The 15,447-nt window shown below is 47.7% G+C and overlaps 1 protein-coding gene across 1 annotated transcript in view; it reads left to right on the forward strand.

Annotated features, from left to right (window-relative positions):
- The window catches only part of hectd2 (HECT domain containing 2), a 40,997-nt gene extending 25,939 nt beyond the window's left edge, over positions 1–15,058 (forward strand). Inside the window, exons 16-22 of the mRNA XM_030106297.1 lie at positions 66–159; positions 2,652–2,726; positions 5,540–5,627; positions 6,261–6,367; positions 11,703–11,818; positions 14,189–14,332; positions 14,938–15,058. Of these exons, the coding sequence (XP_029962157.1) occupies positions 66–159; positions 2,652–2,726; positions 5,540–5,627; positions 6,261–6,367; positions 11,703–11,818; positions 14,189–14,332; positions 14,938–15,058 (745 nt within the window). The remainder of the gene's footprint in view (positions 1–65; positions 160–2,651; positions 2,727–5,539; positions 5,628–6,260; positions 6,368–11,702; positions 11,819–14,188; positions 14,333–14,937) is intronic.
- Positions 15,059–15,447: the final 389 nt, after the last annotated feature.

Genomic DNA, 15,447 nt, shown 5'->3' on the forward strand with positions numbered 1-15,447 from the left:
GGGCTGCGTTTGCTCCTGCCTGCCGCTGTTCCAGCAGCTCACCCCTGACGATGTCTCACCTGCAGGAAGCTCCTGACTCCGCCCACTGCACCATGTGACCAAAACGCCCTCGTCGGCATGGCGACCGCCACTCTGGACGACCTGCAGCAGATCATGCCGGTAAGGATTGACGGACCAACTGAACGTTGTTCTTCTTCCTGTTGGTCGATGAATCGTCCTTTAAGAAGCCTGAAATCCACTTTTTAACAGACAACATCTGATCAAGTGGAAACTTGGCGAATGTCCTCCTCGTCCATCGTCTGCGCTGATTTTATCCAGTGTTTTGTTGTGAGATGTTCTCTTTAGCCACGAGAAGTCAGATTGCCTCCTGGACCGGTTCAGAGTCCGGCTCAACACCTCAGAGAAACCAGCAGAGCTGAACATGCAGGTTTTCTGAGGAAATGACTCAAATCCCAGCATGAAGCCCGTTCCAGTGAAACCTTCTGCTGTGAAACTCTCGTCTCACAACTGTCTTCAAAAATAATCAGTGTTTTCTTTGAAATTTCTACTATTTTCTTGGTGGACTGGCCGGATTGGAGCGTCATGTGGCCCAGCTTTTGGCCCACGGGCCTTTTCTTTAAAACCTGTGCCTACTGCTGCAGTACCGGTCAGGGCCACAGGATGGCGCCTCTTGTCCGTGTTTTGCTGGATTTGACTGGATCTCGTGACACACGCTGTGTCAGACCTGCAGTTCTCCGCTCCGCCACCAGAGGGCGCCACAGGCCCATTCCTGCAGGAGGTTGAGTGTCGCTGCAGACTGAGGCCAGTCCTCTTCCTCTAGTTTATCAGTCCCAGGCTTGATGAGTCTGGTAAAGCCAGAGTGGAGGACTGTTCTCCTGCTGTTCTTCATGACATCATCCGCACGGCGCCGTTCTCTTCCTGCCTGCAGGACGGCGTGTTTTCCTCCTGCTAAATATGTTACTGAAGCCTCGATGCCACCTTCTGGACCTTCAGCTCCTGCTGATACAGCGCTGAGCGGAGTGTTGATTCGTTTCCACGAGGCCTGATCCGTTCAGTGCAAACACGACAAGCAGCTGGTCCAGATGTGTTCCAGTGTTGGACTGACGGTCAGATTCCGCAGTCAATCAGACGACGAATGCAAGAAAACTCTGCAGATGAGCAGAAACCCCGTCAGCGAGTGAAACTGAAGCTCTTGATCTGAGGAACGGCGCCGAACAGGCACGATCGATACACCGATCAGCATGAACGGCGCCGAGCCGACACACCGGAACCCCACGGCTCTGTGGGCCAAGACAGACGCCGTGTGTGGAGACAGTGTGTACAGCTGCAGTGTGTGTGTGTGTGTGTGTGTGTGTGTGGTGTGTGTGTGTGTGTGTGTGTGTGTTGTGTGGTGTGTGTGTTCTCGTATTTCTATCCTTGTCGGGGCCAAATGTCCCCACAAGGATAGCAAAACGTGGAACGACGTGCCTTGTGGGGACCTTTTTTCCGGTCCTAAGTAGGAGAAACAGTGTTTTCTTGACCATGTTGTTGTTACTGAAAAAAGTAAAAGTGCAAAAACATTTCTTTAGGGTTAGGCTTTGTTGTGGTGTGGGTTAGGGTTAGGGTAAGGGTCAGGGTTAGGGGCTAGACATGAATGGGAGTCAATGGACGGTCCCCACAAGGATAGAAATACAAGACTGAGCGCGTGTGTGCATGTGTGTGTGTGCGCGTGTGTGCATGTGTGTGCGTGCGCGCACTAAATGAGGGAAAGATTACAAACTCGCTCAGTTACCTGATATTCTCGTTGCACCCAACCAAATTCCCCGTGAAGGTCAAAACCGCACACACACACACACACACACACACACACACACACACGTACGCACGCATGCACGTTATAGACATTCTGATGTGCACATACAGGCATGCACAAATACAGTCTTGCAGACATATGTTGACACCTCTACAGTAGCATGCATTTACACACACACACGGTGGCGCATATACACACTAATACCCAGTGCATGTACACATACACACACACACACACACACACACACAGACACACACACACACACACACACACACACACACACACACACACACACACACGTGTGTGCAGACATACACATAAACCCACACAGTCATGACATGCACACGCACTTTCTCACTCACACACACACACACACACACACACACACACACACACGCCCCCAAAGTGCTATATGTGGATCTGAGTTACGTAACAACAGGATATCAGATCCGCTGAGTCCAGTTGGCTCCAGAGGTTCCAGTGACTCCACAGCTGCATTTAAAGCTGAGTCAGCGGATCGCGGCGTCTCCTTCACTCCCTCGCCTCCTTCACTCCCTCGTCTCCTTCACTCCCTCGCCTCCTTCACTCCCTCGTCTCCTTCACTCCCTCGCCTCCTTTGCTCCTTCGTCTCTGGAACATTCTGACGTTCGTCAAGTCACTGATGAGCAGGGACCGAAGCTTTCCCCCCAGTGTGAAATCATGACTCAGTAACCTGCGAAAAGGCGCAGACGTGTTTGTTTGGTGAGTCTGACCCTGTGTGTGTGTGTGTGTGTGTGTGTGTGTGTGTGTGTGTGTGTGTGTGTGTGTGTGTGTGTGTGTGTGTGTGTGTGTGTGTGTGTGTGCGTGCGTGTGTGTGCAGGAGCTGGCTCACGGTCTGGGAGAGCTGCTGAGCTATGAGGGGAATGTGGAGGAAGACTTCTACCTCACCTTTCAGGTACGCATCTCCCTCCACACACACACACACACACACACACTCTGAAAACACAACGTCCTGCCATCGCCGTGACGACGGTACAGCCACGCACCCAGCTGTGAATGATGCGAGCGAGATGCGAGGGCGTCCGAACGCCTCATGCGGCTATTGGGAGGCTCCGGTCAGGTGACATTCAGGGTCTGGGTGCAGGGTTTCCATCAGAGCTTTATAGCCTGGCGGGCCGCCAGGCTTTACTTGCCCCCCCCCCCCCCCCCCCCCCCAAGCCAAGCGTCGCTAGGTTTTTTTATTGTAAATATGTTTTTTTAATGCACCAAAACAGCGACGGAACTCTTAATCACATCTGGTGATACGGTTGAAGGTGCAATGGCGACACCTCATGGTCAATAGGTGAACACACAGGGGGTCAGAGGTCAGGTGTATTTTCATCAGAGAGCCGCGGCTCGTTGATAAAGCAGAGCCGGTGCGAGTTAGCATGGATGTTAGCACGTCGTCAGAGCAGCCTTCTGCGACCCGCGATGGGAAACATCGAACTAGTGGATTTAATCCAAAATGGTTCGTGTTCTGTCCTCAGAATGATTCACTGACCAAACGGTGGAACTGCGGTGCTTCTGTTTAATGAACCGCCACGAACAACATGCTTCATCAGTCTGAGAGATTCCATTCATACACTTCTTCTTCTACTGCTTCACACTGCACTATCCATCTAACAGTGACACTGCGCCCTCTGCTGGACTGAAGGAGGCACTGCTGGACTTCTGCACTGCTGTGAACTCTATAGAAACAACAAATATTTAAAGAACATAATAATATTAATAACTGTAAGCAATCTAATAATTTTTCAATAATTTTTCTTCAGTTTTTCATTCAAAAAGTAGACGAGGTCACAGTCCAGCAGAGACGTCAGCCTCTGAGTGTCCTGTTTTTACACCTTGATCATGTTTGCACTTTATTTTTGTTAATTTGTTTTACCTTTAAATGTGAACAGCAATGGCTTGTTTTAAGATTCACTAGATTTAACTTAGGTGAAACGTTTGATATTTATTTTAATTGTATTTTTTTGTGTTTGTTAAAACGTTATTTTAAGATTGTGCCTTTTGTAAGACTCTGCATTTAAGTAATGTTAAGAAATGCTGACAATAACACAAAAAAGTCATAATTTCAAAATTTCTGTCAACTTTTAACTTTTTTTCTTTTTCTTTTTTTTTTTTTACAAAAACACGGTGGGCTTCTCTAGCAGTCCAACCACCAGGCTTAGCAGGTTTTCTGGGGGAAACCCTGGGGTGGCCTCAGGGGGGTCAGGGGGGTCAGGAGGACCAGAGTCGCCCGCCATGTCTGAGGTCTTGGTTCATGGTTTGGGTTAATATCTGAGGTCCTGGGTCTTGGTTGGGGTTCATGTCTGAGGTCCTGGTTCATGGTTCTGGTTCATGGTTCTGAGGTCTTGGTTCATGGTTCTGGTTCATGTCTGAGGTGTTGGTGGTTTTGGGTCCGGCCTCTCATCTGATCCGGCTCAGCTCGGGCGTGGTATCTGGACTGTTCTGTTCATGGAGACTCTGCTTCAGGGGTCCTGCTGTGGTTTCGTATTTCCAGATCGGAACAGTCCGGACTTACAGCAGGTATAACTGCAGTGAAAGGGTCCGTTGATGCAGGAGGTCCTGGACCCGGGGGGTTAGAGCAGGAGAGGCGGTGGAGATCAGGTCAGTGGGTTTCTGGTTGCCGTGGCGGTGTGACTGCGGCTCGCTGTCAGCTCACACTCTGGGTAGAATAACACCTTTACATAATCTATTCTCCCTCCGCATACGTTCCACAGGCCTATATAAAGAGGTATTTATATCCAGCCCCAGCTGCTCCCTGCTCGGCCGCTGACGGAGCTCCGGCCCACCAGACTGACTGAACGTGCTGAACGTTACGTAACCACAGACTCAGCATTGAGATGTTTCGCATGCTCGCTGTAGGAGCCGTGAGGACGAGAGGGGCAGCGCCCGGGTGCCGAGAATGGATTTACAGAAACACGACGTGACTCTGATTCAGAATCAACAGGAAGTCCTCTTTAAAAAGAATCAAAACCACCTTTTAAACACCTCATTCTGAAGGAAAGTAACTGTTCTGGATTAAAATTAAATCTGGAGTTGATCTGGTTTTAAAGGCAAAGTTAAGAAATCCTCCATCATGTTGACCATTTTTTGTCCGGTAGTCGTCTCGGTTTAGTTTATTTTCGTCGGTTCCAGCCCACGTTAAAACACCAGTAACATCAAAATGTGGAACTGAGCCAACATGCAGCAACATTTTGATGGAACTTGAGTTTCAACACGACAAGTAAACGATGAAAATGAACAGCAGAGAGACGACTGCTGGACAAAACATGACGGAACTGAGGAGTCCTTGTCACGACTCTCTCACTATACGGCTCTGGGCGCACGTATTTCAAGATGGCCACCTGGAGCGAGAAATGAAATCAGTTTATTTAGCAAAAGAAATGGGTAAAATGAAGACTGGATGGCGGAAGTAAGAACTTCATATTTTTTTTTAAAGCTGCAGCATTAAAGTTAATTGAGAAGAAAGAAGCAGGAAGTGGATTTTCTGTACTTCCTGTAGACCGGAATCCATCATATCTGGCAGCCCAGCGTTCGGTTTCTCAGCAGGAAACTGGTTTGTGTTCATGTGGTTTTGGGATTTCTGCAGTACGGTCAGGACGAGACAGACGAGATTCAGCAGCTCGAGGTTATCAGGACGGTTCAAACTCAGGAACGCTGAAGCGTTGATGGAGGAGGAAGAGTCAGAAACGCTGCTGTAAACATGGCGTCTGGACCTTCCAGGTGTTCCAGGAGGAAATGGGCGTCGTGAAATCTTACAACCTGAAGCCTGGAGGAGACAAGATCGCAGTCACCAAGCAGAACAGGAAGGGTGAGAATACACACACACACACACACACACACACACACACACACACACACACACACACACACCTCTGAAGAAACGTGCTCTCTGTCACACCTGTTGACCTGCTTGAACCTGCTGCTCATATCGACGCCTCTGACTCGACAGGAAACAAACCGGGAGTTTTCTGATTCAGACTTTTCGTAAAAACAGCCGTGATGTCAGTGTGGAGTCGCTGGCAGAGACGAAGAAGACGTCGTTTACGTGACGGTGTTTCCAGTGAAACGTTTAGTTTCAGAAACTTTTCATGTTTACACAGCAACGTTTCCAAAACGATGTAGTTTACATGTTGGTCCACTAGTTGGTGCTGTTGTTTGTGTTTATAACGAAATAAGAGAACAACACACTCTGCACATGAGCAATGGAGAACACAGACGTACATATGAACAGAACACCAGGTTGGAATTTTATTACGGTGACTGTCAACTCTAAAACTACCAAGTCCAGGAGAATGTGGACTGAGAGATGGTCAAAATATTCTCTAAAGCAGTGGAGGACATGGAGGTGGGTGGTGTTACAGTGCGGGTTGGGTGTTGGAGGGGTGGTGTTCCAGGTTATTTTCTTGGTTCTCCACCTAAAGCTCCTGTTCCGTGTCTCCAGAATACGTCCAGCTCTACGTCGACTTCCTGCTCAACAAGTCCATCTACAAGCAGTTCGCCTCCTTCTACCACGGCTTCCACAGCGTCTGCGCCTCCGACGCGCTCATGGTGAGTCTGCGGTCCACGTCTGGAAAGGATCAGAGGACTGGGATGTGCGACAGTTTTAAATGTGTGATTGGAAGGCTCTCCAGTGAATCAAACTTCTTTTAATGTGTCCAAGTTCCGGAAGGTCTAAGAGTTCTAGAAATCTTTCAGAGCTCTGGAATGTGTGAATGTTCTAGAATGAATCATAGTCCTGGTCTTTGTCAAAGCTGAGGATCGTTTTGGTTGAAGAATGTGTCAGAATCGTTGATTGTATTCATTTTAGAATGTGTCAAATTTGTAAAGACTGTGGTGGAAATGTTTTATTCCGGAGGATTTCATTGAATTTCCATCTAAAACCAATTTGAAATACAAAAAGAAGATGTCTTCTGCGATCGTGTGACAGGATGAATCTCTGCACTCTGGTCTCTTCTCGTAGCCGTTAGCTAGAAAGCTAAGTGTGTTTATATACGTGGATGCTCGGCCGCAGCCTGCACATGCCGCATTGTGTTCCTTCCATTAGTCAAATGTGCCGTGCTTCAGCCGAGTCCTGGGTTCTGCTGCGCCTGCAGCCTGAGCTGCACGGAGATCGTGATCAGGTCGATCTGCTCGGCTACGCTAATAATAACAACGGCTCAGGTCCACATGTGGTTCCAGGCTTCATAGCTTTCTGCTCTGCTGACCACTGATGCGAGTCTTAAATTCAGTTTTGAAACTACAGCTTGATCAAATAAAATTTTGAACTGGTTTTCAAATTCAGTGAGGTTTTTATTGATTAACCTGAAGCTGTGAGTGAAATCTGTTTGGTACTGACTGAACTCTCCGCACGGCGGCGGTGATTCCAAACCTCGGCAGTCTCAGACTGAAGCAGAACGTCACAGTGGAGAACCGACCGGATCTCGTCAACATGCAATCTGCCTGTGGATTAAAGTCTTTCAGTCTCCATTTCTTTGATGTACGGATTAGCTTTGTCACCTTGCAGACCCCCCATGGCGCCATCCCACCCCCAAGCTACAGAATGAGCTGTTAATGTGACGGAGTATTCAGTTCCTCTGATACGCTGCTGCTGTTGTGCGCCACGGCCCGCGGCTCTGTGTATCCGTGCTCTTCTGCCGTTCCGTGGAAACGGACGTCGATTTCAAAACGTTGCCGTACAGACGTTTTCACTTAAAACCTTCTGGCGTAAACGAATCTGAATGTACCTTCTAGAAATGCAGGAGAACATCTGGACACGATACAGTGTTCCACAGAGCGTGTTGTTGTGATCAAGCATTCACAGCTTTCTCTAGATATTGAAGACCAGAAAGGGGGGCGGCACTCGCAGAGCTCGGCTGCTTGAGCGGTTCATTTAACTGGTGTGTATCTGATGAGGCCGTCTGGATCGAGAGTGGAACGTACAGGGATTTATACTCATTCATCATTTCTCAGCCTGTTTGAGCTGAAACGATGTCGAATCTCTGTCCTGTTGATGTTGGTTTTTTCTGGGCACACAAAGTTTTCCCCCAAGTGGAGCAGAGACGGTAACTTCAGGTTGTTTTTCCTCCGTCCGTCGCGAAATGTTAGCTCTGACTGATAAACCAAACTGGCTGAGTCAGCGATTGTGTGTTGTTGTTTGATGAGCTTGTGGGGGTGGAGGGGGTTGAGGGGGTGGGGGGGTCGGACTGAAGGGCCATCGAGGGGACACTGCACAGAAAACCACCGCAGGAATCTGCCCTGAATATCATCTGTCCGCACTGTCCTGTTTCAGGAAGGAGAACTCTGAACGCTGATTTCTGCGAACGCTGTGAAACGCATTTCCACGACAGAAAAAGCGTCCCAGTAACATTACTGCAAGGAAACATACTGACTGTATTTCATTTTCACGGTCCTTCGTGTTCTTGATGGTGGACGTTCCTTCATATTCAGTCCTGCTCTGTTGTTGGTCGGTAGTGTTTTTCCATGTTGTCCACTTTTCCAGAACATCATGTCTGAAATGTCTGCGAGCTTCTCGATGATCTCCGTGATGCAAGAACATGAGTCGGTGTCGAGCTGCTTTACGAGGCCTCTTTAACCCTTTGTGGCTCCTGAGCGTTCCATTTTTACCCCCTGGGGGTGGAGGGGTGGAGGGGTGGGGGTGATAACGGGCGGAGGATCGCTTCTGGAGTAACAACTCTTGATTTGGCGTCACCGCTAAGTGGACCTGGTGAGTCAGGCGATGGATCGGACGACAGGCGTTTGACAGCAGTTGACCAGTGTAGGGCCGAAAGTAGGTCATGGGCAGAAGAGGGGAGGCTGGGGGGCAGGAGGGGGTAGGAAGGGGGCAGGAACGCAGCCTGGCCACGGGACAGGTTGCTCTGATTTAAAGACTGTAACAGTGGGGACACAACCGCAGCTGAGCTCATGACAAAAGCAGGCGGGACAACCAATGACGTATAGAATTACTAGACCGCTCGCTGCTCGGCGGACAGCAGCGGCGCCATGGCAAATCGGCGCTGACTTCCGGTAGGGGCAAGAAGCTGTGGGGCGCTATGTAATCCAGTGTAAATACACAGACTTCAAGGCCTGCTTGTCATCACTGATGGGACAATATGTGTTATGTTATGGCTTTTACTGTTAGCAGACAGTAAAATCTCTGTCCTAGGCACGCTGTCATGGCGATCACGGCGCTGTTTATCCCTCACAGACAAGAAAAAACAAAGCATGTTTGTAGTTGACAGATACGGACTTTCAGTCTCAATAACTCTTAAACAAAACGTCAGTGACATACAAAGGGCGCCTGCATCCCGTCGTTGTGAGGTGGACGACATGCTACAAGCTCATTTTTATTAAAAGTATGTGTCTATCAAGCATCAGAAACAATATTGATTTCTATAAGCAGCCGGTCCTGCTGTGGGGTTAAGGGACCGTCTACAATTTACAAGACGCTGCAACAGTGAAGATAAACACCAAAAAAAAAAAACTAACACAAAGAAAGAAAACGTAATACCACCAGTGGGATTCACTGCAGTGTCACCATAATCACCACAACCTTCATTTGTCTCCTATCAGATTTATTGGATATGGCGTTTGTCTTCACTGTTCCAGCGTCCTGTAAATTCTAGATGGTCCCTTAACTGCTGATTGAATCAATGTTTCTGCCAAAACAGAAATAATGCCAAATAGAAAGTGTTTTAAACAATTTTTCTCCAATTCAAATGATTCAGTGGACTTCACAGCTTGCTCAGACCCACATACCTTGGAATGTTGCTTTTTTCCTCCCACAAAAATGGCGATAAAAAGTTTCTGGAGGAGCAATTGTTGCAGTCAGAACATGCACAGTATTTATGTAATAATGCTTTAATGCTCAATAAGAACTGAACTGAACTGAATACCTTAACATACACAGAGGTTTCTCAGAGTAAAATGTAAGAGATAAAGTAGTGTAATAAAAAATGAAGTCAGTTTAAGCAGTGGGGGTCCATTGAATACAACGGACACTCATTTCTACAATAATTATAACAGATTGAGTGAAACAGCCAAAGGAAGACAAGAAATGGAAAAAATGAAAGCATGAAACACAGTAACTGCAATAAAAATTAAAAGTTTATTCACAGTAAATGAAAAAATGCACACAATGACATATTAATTGCACATTCCGTAGTCGCAGGATACACTTGTCTTTGTGACTTCTGTTTCAGAGGAGATAAATAAATAAAAAAAAACTCCTGGGTCTCCTGGCTTGGTGTTCAAAATGTATCTCAAGCATTGTGACTTGATTCCAACACAGAAGTTTACTGTACCTTGGTAAATCATGAAACACAAAGTCACATACCGTGCGGGCGTCCCACTCTGAATCCGCTTTTTGCCCCTACTGGAAGTCAGCTGGCGATTGCCGTCTCTCAGGGGGCCAGTGAGCGGTCTAGTAATTCTATACGTCATTGGGGACAACAGTCCGGTGTTCAGACCTGAATGAATCACGACCGACACATTTGTTTTGTTTTTGTTTTCGGTTTTCCTTCAGCCCTGTTCTGTCCATCACAGCACCTCTTCAAAGACACCGAGGGACCCTCAGCCTGCTAGCTCTGTTAGCTCTGCTAGCTGCTTTCACTCTGTTAGCTGTGCTAGCACTGTTAGCAACACAATGAAGACAGGAGAACCAGAAGAGGGAAAACAGCAGACTCCTTTTAAATGTGAAATCCAAAACGTCATGATGGCTTGTGTCGTTGTCTTCTGAATAATTTCTTTGTTTTTTTGACTGACTCTTTCTGTTTTGACTCAGTTTTGACCCATTTCATCATGTTTTGACTCGTTTCTTTGTGTTTTGACTATTTTATTTGTCTTTTCACTTGTTTCCTTGTTTCCAGCTGCAGTTTGACTGGTTCCGTCTTTGTTCTCTCTTTTTGCTGTCAGTCAGTCTGGTATGTCTAACGGATGTGATGCAGCAGATCTGTGTGTGTGTGTGTGTGTGTGTGTGTGTGTGTGTGTGTGTGTGTGTGTGTGTGTGTGTGTGTGTTTGTGTGTTCTCGTATTTCTATCCTTGTTGGGGCCAAATGTCCCCACAAGGATAGCAAAAACGTGGAACGACGTGCCTTGTGGGGACCTTTTTTCCGGTCCTAAGTAGGAGAAACAGTGTTTTCTTGACCATGTTGTTGTTACTGAAAAAGTAAAAGTGCAAAAACATTTCTTTAGGGTTAGGCTTTGTTGTGGTGTGGGTTAGGGTTAGGGTAAGGGTCAGGGTTAGGGGCTAGACATGAATGGGAGTCAATGGACGGTCCCCACAAGGATAGAAATACAAGACTGCGCGTGTGTGTGTGTGTGTGTGTGTGTGTGTTGAGTAAATACGGAGTTTGTCATTGAGAAATATGGAAGTGGAGTGATTGTGACAATGATTCAGTTTTCTGAGTCACTGGGAGTCCCTCAGAGGTTTTCAGTTCGTGGCTCAGTGACTCACCTGTCGGACACGCCTCTGTCGTCACCTGATGAAGCAATGCGCCTAATTGTACTCACTTACCGCTCTATCTCTGACCTGCATCACTCATTCAGGGGAAACTGTTGCAGCGCCTCAAGTCTGTCATGTTTCTCTGGAATCAGTGAATTATTTTTTCTTTAGCGTCCGGTTGTGTCACTTCAGCTCCGGAGCGTTGATGCTGGCAGGGTCAGAAGTTCACTCCCTGCTGGTTTAAATCAAATGTTTGTTTCACCACAAGGTGAAAGCTGGGAAATTAGTCATGTTTTGTTGATTTTGAAGACCATTTCATTTTCAGTATTTTTTGTTTTCTGCCTGACAGTAAACGTCCCGTGTTGTTTATTCATCCTGATCCATTTCACTCTCATTTTCTGTAATGATGCTGTTTATGTGTGAGGTCTTCATCTGACCTTTGACATGCCATGTGGTTTCCTGCAGCTGCTGCGTCCGGAGGAGGTGGAGATGCTGGTCTGCGGCAGTCCCGAGCTGGACATGAGCGCCCTGCAGAAAGCCGCTCAGTACGAAGGCTACAGCAAGACCGACAGCACCGTACGGTGAGAGGCCTCCACTTCCTGTTTACTTCCTGCTGTACAGGAAGCGCACAGGTCCGTCTGGCCAGGAGCGACCAGTTTAGCCTCACCTCCTTTGACCTGCAGCCAAGCTTTTAGCGCATGAAGAGACTCGGACTTCAGAAATCCCTCGACTTTATTCAGAAACACACTGGAGGCTGATACTAACTGGGTTCCATGGATGAACTCATGATTCTCTGCTTCAGATGTAAAACTGCTGCCAGATTCACAGAACAAGGTGTGAGCCGATAGGCAGCAACACCCAGATTATAGAGCACCTTCCTGCCAGTGACTGATGTAACTCTGCAGCCCGTCAGAGCTTGCATTGACTGCAGTGACGTGGTAACTGCTCAGCTGTCTCTGCTCAGTTTGTTCACATGAAGTGAAAGTCAAGTTATTCCAGTTATAACTGTTGAGTCAGTGTGAAAGTCTCTGGGATTCTCTCGGCGCTCAAGCCCGCAGCCCGGGGAAACGAGGACACAGACAAAGTAACGCAGCGAGGCGCTGACAGCTGACGGCCAGCAGCTGCAGGCCTGCCTGTTACACAACCTGGAGCTGCAGCCGCACAGAGTCCCAGTCTGCAGAGTGTTTAATCTTCAGACGATTCAAAGCAGACATCAGCAGCCGGTGGTCCACTGGCCTGCCAGACGGTTTCCTGATTGATTTCTGCTTTTAGGAGAAGAGTGCTTTTAACCGAGTTCACCTTATTTGGTATTCTAGCTTAAACTGAAAGGACCTTGTAAGAATTTCAGCCACTTTTTATTTCTAAATACTGTAACTTCGACTGAAGCATCTAGCTCCTCTGACTTCCAGATTGTAGAGCATATTCCTTTGTGTAATTTGAGTAAGCATCTAGATAATTGAGCATGTTCGCTCTGATGCCCTTTTCGGGGCTCAGATGTTCTGTGACTCTTTAAAGAAGAAATATTTCTTCTTTCTGGAAACTCTGTTGTTATGCATTGATGGTCTTGGTGGTATTGAACTTTTTAAGTTTTAATGAGGAGATGGTGTTTGGTCCCGGTGGCTCCTGTGAGCCCCCACCCCACCCCCCCTCCACCCTCCGCTCACCCAGGCCCCTGGGCTCCACATGCCAATCCAAACCCTTTGAATCTGGGTTTTGAAATGGACTCTCAGCGCTGTGGTTCATTCCAGATTCTTCCACCTCAGAAAGTTGGTCAAAGTGAAATCCAGTCTTGCTCATGAGCACTTTGAAACAGTGATTCATGCGTTTATGACGTCTCGGCTGGGTGGCTGTGATGGACTGGATGTCCCGGCCAGCCAGTCGTCTCTCGCACGTCTCCAGGTGACCCAGAACGCTGCGGCCCGGCGACCTGGAGGATGTCCGATCAACACATCGGTCCCGTTCTGGCTTCCCTCCAGTGGCCGCCTGGCTATTTTAGAGTTCATTTTAAGTTCATTTAATCCGTTTTCAAATGTCAGAATGTTCTCTGAGCAGCTGCTCCTGGATGGTACCGAGCTCCAGACCGAGGTGCAGAGGGGGACGGAGCTTTTTCTGAACTACTTCTTCACATCAGACGGAACCGCTTCACTCTTTATCTCTAAAATGAATCTTAAAAAACACTTTCACTCCTTGACTTTTGACCTGACCTGACACTGGGCTCCTGTTTTATTGCTCAGCACTTTGTGCTTTTATGTTTCTGTTATTTATATAAGCACTGTATCTGAGCGGCGGTTGTTTTAAAGTGCTTTGTAGATAAAGCTTCATTGAGACTTTCTGTCTCAAAATGATGTAACTTCAGCTGACACCCAGAGTTAGAGGCATCTTCCTCCTTAACACCCAGAGTATAGAGCATCTTCCTCCTCTAACACCCAGTATAAGCATCTTCCTCCTCTAACACCCAGAGTATAGCATCTTCCTCCTCTAACACCCAGAGTATAGAGCATCTTCCTCCTCTAACCCGAGTATAGAGCATCTTCCTCCTCTTAACACCCAGATTATAGAGCATCTCCTCCTCTACCACCCAGATTATAGAGCATCTTCCTCCTCTAACACCCAGATTATAGAGCATCTTCTCCTCTAACACCCAGATTATAGAGCATCTTCCTCCTCTAACACCCAAGTATAGAGCATCTTCCTCCTCTAACACCCAGATTATAGAGCATCTTCCTCCTCTAACACCCAGATTATAGAGCATTTTCCTCCCTCTTTACCCAGATTATAGAGCATCTCCGCCTCTACTGATGTGAGATGGTTTTTCGAATCCTTTTAACTCGTTATGTTTGTGAAGATTTTTTATTTTCCTTGCTTGAACCCTGCAGATGAGATCATGCTTCTGTCTGGAGCGTGTGTGTGGCCTTGCAGCCGTCTGAGTGTGTGTCTGGACTGTCCCTCAGTTGCTTCTGGGACGTAGTGCTGGCCTTCCCTCCGGAGCTGCAGAAGAAGCTGCTCCACTTCGCCACAGGAAGCGACCGCGTTCCCGTCGGAGGGATGGCTGACCTGAACTTCAAGATCTCCAGAATCGACGTTCCCAACCGACTGTAGGTGTCGGGAAGACGAAGGCGGTCCTCGGCATGCCGCGGCGGCGGACGCAGAGTAATGGCTGATGCATTAACCGTCAGGCAGTGGTGATAAGGCGCAGCGCTGAACTCTGACCAGCTCTAAATGTGGTCAGGGAAAGAAAGTTGCTCCGCTGCAGCTCTGCGGCTTTTTCCTTCACGCTCCGGCTGCATGCTCTGTGTTTCTCTTATCAGCGGGTGCTTTATTCCTTTTGGATCTCATATTGCAGCATTAAAATAGAGCACAGTGCAGGAGAGCGCAGAGGCCTCCGTGTCGCACGTGTGCATCTCACATACAAGTCCTCCCCGGTTTGATTTCATTGTTTGCATGTTCTCCCTCTGTTCAACTGTTTTCTCTCATATTTTAAAAGCAAAATATCTCTGCATGCAGTTTGGAAGCTAATAAGCTCACACGCTAACTCCGATCCATACGAGCTTTAAATGAGTGTTTTAATACCGCTTTGAACCACTAGGTGGGACAAAGTGTGAAATATCTCTAATAATGCAGTGTGTGTGTGTGTGTGTGTGTGTGTGTGTGTGTGTGTGTGTGTGTGTGTGTGTGTGTGTGTGTGTGTGTGTGTCCACAGGTTGCCGATCTCTCACACCTGCTTCAATCAGATCTGTTTGCCTCCATATCGAACCAGAAAGGAGCTCAAGCACAAACTGACCATCGCCATCTCCAACGCAGAGGGCTTCGGCCTGGAGTGACCCGTCCACACACACACACACACACACACACACACACACACACACACACACACACACACACACACACACACACACACACACACACGGACTGTCGAATGGGACTGTGAAATCCTGCAGCCTTTTTGAGGCGTCCGAGGCTTTGCCTGATCTGAAGGTTTTCAAATCAGATTTTTTCAAACCCAGCAGAGTCTGGATCAGAAGAGGATCAGACCTGTTTGAAGGATCCTGTTCGTGGAATTTGTTCAATGTCATTTATTTACATGTATGAGATCGTTGGGGTCTGATGTGTCTTCAGAATGTCATCGAGAACAAAGGGTTCCCAGCCTGAGGTTTCAGACCACTCAGAGGCCCGAGGTTTGTCCTGCTCTGAGACTGTAGAGGCAAAAAGC

This window comes from Salarias fasciatus, chromosome 13, assembly GCF_902148845.1.
Source record: "Salarias fasciatus chromosome 13, fSalaFa1.1, whole genome shotgun sequence".
Classification (NCBI taxonomy): Eukaryota; Metazoa; Chordata; class Actinopteri; order Blenniiformes; family Blenniidae; genus Salarias; species Salarias fasciatus.